This window comes from Penaeus vannamei, chromosome 39, assembly GCF_042767895.1.
Source record: "Penaeus vannamei isolate JL-2024 chromosome 39, ASM4276789v1, whole genome shotgun sequence".
NCBI lineage: Eukaryota > Metazoa > Arthropoda > Malacostraca > Decapoda > Penaeidae > Penaeus > Penaeus vannamei.
In genome coordinates this window covers 14922678-14925177 of record NC_091587.1, presented here as the reverse complement: position 1 = coordinate 14925177, position 2500 = coordinate 14922678, and the positions used below count along the sequence as shown (strand labels likewise).

Sequence of the window (2500 nt, the reverse complement as noted above, 5' to 3'; positions counted from 1 at the left end):
GTAGGGGTCATGAACTCTCTCGACAAGTGTATTTGGAGATGTCAGTACCTGTGCAGAAGGACCAAGCTACGCGTGTTCAAAGGCCCTGATAATGCCAGTTTTTCTATACGGTAGTGAAACATGGACATCATCTTGTGCCTTGGTGTCTCGTCTTGATGCCTTTTGTAATAGGTCCTTGCGCCGGATCATGGGGTACAGTTGGCGGGACTATTTGTCCAACCAATGGTTGCACCATGAGACTGGTACAGGACCTGTTATCTGCACAATCCGTTCTTCTGTTCTATTCACAGCAACACATGAAATAAATGTTCGCTCGATATAGGTAAATTTTGGTCAGTCATGACGGTCGCTGAAACGACAAGGTAAGAATTTTCAACGTGTCCATATTTTATGACGTGGTATTGACTATGGTGGGATGAATATCTTCAATATCATTCTGTACCTCTATGATACAACCTTACAGACTCAAAGATGTCATATAATAGACTGTATATATTGGTTGTTGATATAATTCAATAAAGCAAGTTGACACCAGTGTTCATTGGAATTATCTAGTCTGATTCGGACACAGAGCTCTCTCACAATGACAACAGAAGATGCAAAATCTCATGCAACTACCACTTTTCATATGAAAAACAATGTATGTAAAGTGTATTAACCATTTTATATAATGCTTTATCAGTGCTTGTAGTTGAAATTCATACATACATATTAAGTACTTAAATGGTTTTCTATTGACATTTTTTATGTAGGATTAAAAAATATAATTTCATTTTTAAAAACATTGTATCTCAGGACAACCTTTGATGCTATCGTGCTTTATTGTGAACATAATTTAACATCAATCATATGTCATAGTGCTTAGGGTTTCGAGATGCTACAAAAAAGGCCTTATGATAAACACTCTTCTTGGTAATCAGGAGCACACCCACACCCACAATCAACGAGGACCAAGTGTTCTTTAGTTGTGTTAACTATGTTTATTCACTGAGTTTATACCTTTGGTTGATGGGTTGTCGCTGTGTGCATAGGGTGCCTACAGACTTTTGCATGAATAAATTTTTGTTGATGTAAATGCTCGCGTGTCCACGCCCTTACCCTTGCCTTTCTTGATCTTTCAGTCTCGGGACATGCAGCCGAATAATGCTAGTCAAATGTGCAGAGACAACTCCTACTATGCAGAGGGTCAGCCAAAAACTGCTCACAAGACGAACCGAAATTGGGGTGAGATACCAGTTTCATTCCCTTTTAAAAGCAGTTAGAAGGAGAGTTTATTGTGGTAATTTATGAATAAATTATACACGCTAACCAATTATTCCTCCATGCAAAACACATGATTAACGGTTTAATTTTCACATTCTCTCCAGATAAATGCGGTAAGGCACTAAGTGCATATGACTTGGTGGAGATTTTAGCACGGGAAGAATTCCTCGACAGCAGCATCTTGCAGGTGATAAGAGAGAGGAATGTAAATCCGGATGATGTACAGATGGTATTAAATAACCACGCAAATATTTTTCACATCAAGAGCGATAGGTTTTGCCTTAAGCTTAGGTTAAAACTATGCGCTGGACATTCAAGTAGCAAAGGATGCGAGAATAAGACAGATTGTGTCGGATTGCACATCTGTCAAAATTTCCTAAAAGGGATTTGCAAGTACAAAGTCTGTAATTTGGGTCACAAGTTAGCAACAGGACATAACAAGAAAGTTCTTGGGAACCTCTTCCTTGACCGACTCGGGGATGATACTTTGCTAAGAGTGCTCTCCAAAAGTCTTCCGAAGAGTACCAGCAATTCCCAAAAGGGAAGTGGAGATCAGAGAACAAGACACAGCTCTCCAAATCGGGCGTTTCTCGAGACTAGTGAATCTGATGCTTATTCTCTTAATGGAGATGATGACTCTGATGCTGATCATTTCTGTGGAAGAAGTAAACGGAAGAAGCCTTCTCCAATCAAGAAGAAAAAGCAAATAGAGACTGTATGGTCCACAGATTCTAACGGAGACGTAGAGATCCCAGAAATCTGCTACAATTCTGTTGAAAGCTCATGTCCTAGACAAGATGAAGGCTGTGAGAAACTTCATTCGTTTCAACATTTCTACTGGCAGATTAGCAAAGACAACAGCAAGTGGTTCAACCTGCCTCCTAAGCTTGTCTTGTGTTTGGAAAAGTCCTACTGCGATGTCTCTCAAGATGGTGTTACTCTACCTAGGCTGAAAGGGGTTGATCTTCAATCAGTCCATATAGACGCCGTGAAAATCCTTTCCCGAGATGAATGGACGTCAGACTTTCATTCAATGACTCTTAAGAATTCCAATCACAAAGTTCAACTTCATCTTCGCAGGCTGTGCTCAGAGAAGACTGACAGCGCGAATGTGAAAGCAAATACTTTTTGTTGGTATTTCAGGGACGATAACGATAAGTGGATTTCCTATGACAATAGTGAAGAACAAGGACAATGCAACACAGCTACCTCAGAAGACATAGAAAAATACTATTTA

General features: G+C 39.8%; 2 protein-coding genes across 2 annotated transcripts in view; one reads left to right on the top strand and one right to left on the bottom strand.

Annotated features, from left to right (window-relative positions):
* The window catches only part of LOC113824661 (protein mono-ADP-ribosyltransferase PARP12), a 79108-nt gene that overhangs the window by 24338 nt on the left and 52270 nt on the right, over nt 1–2500 (bottom strand). The gene's annotated exons all lie outside the window — the stretch shown is intronic.
* Nucleotides 1122–2500, top strand: part of LOC113806669 (uncharacterized) — a gene marked incomplete at its 5' end in the record, with an annotated part of 2199 nt that continues 820 nt past the window's right edge. Inside the window, 2 exon segments of the mRNA XM_027357833.2 lie at nt 1122–1224; nt 1368–2500. The exon segment at nt 1368–2500 is cut by the window's right edge and continues 820 nt beyond it. Of these exon segments, the coding sequence (XP_027213634.2) occupies nt 1122–1224; nt 1368–2500 (1236 nt within the window).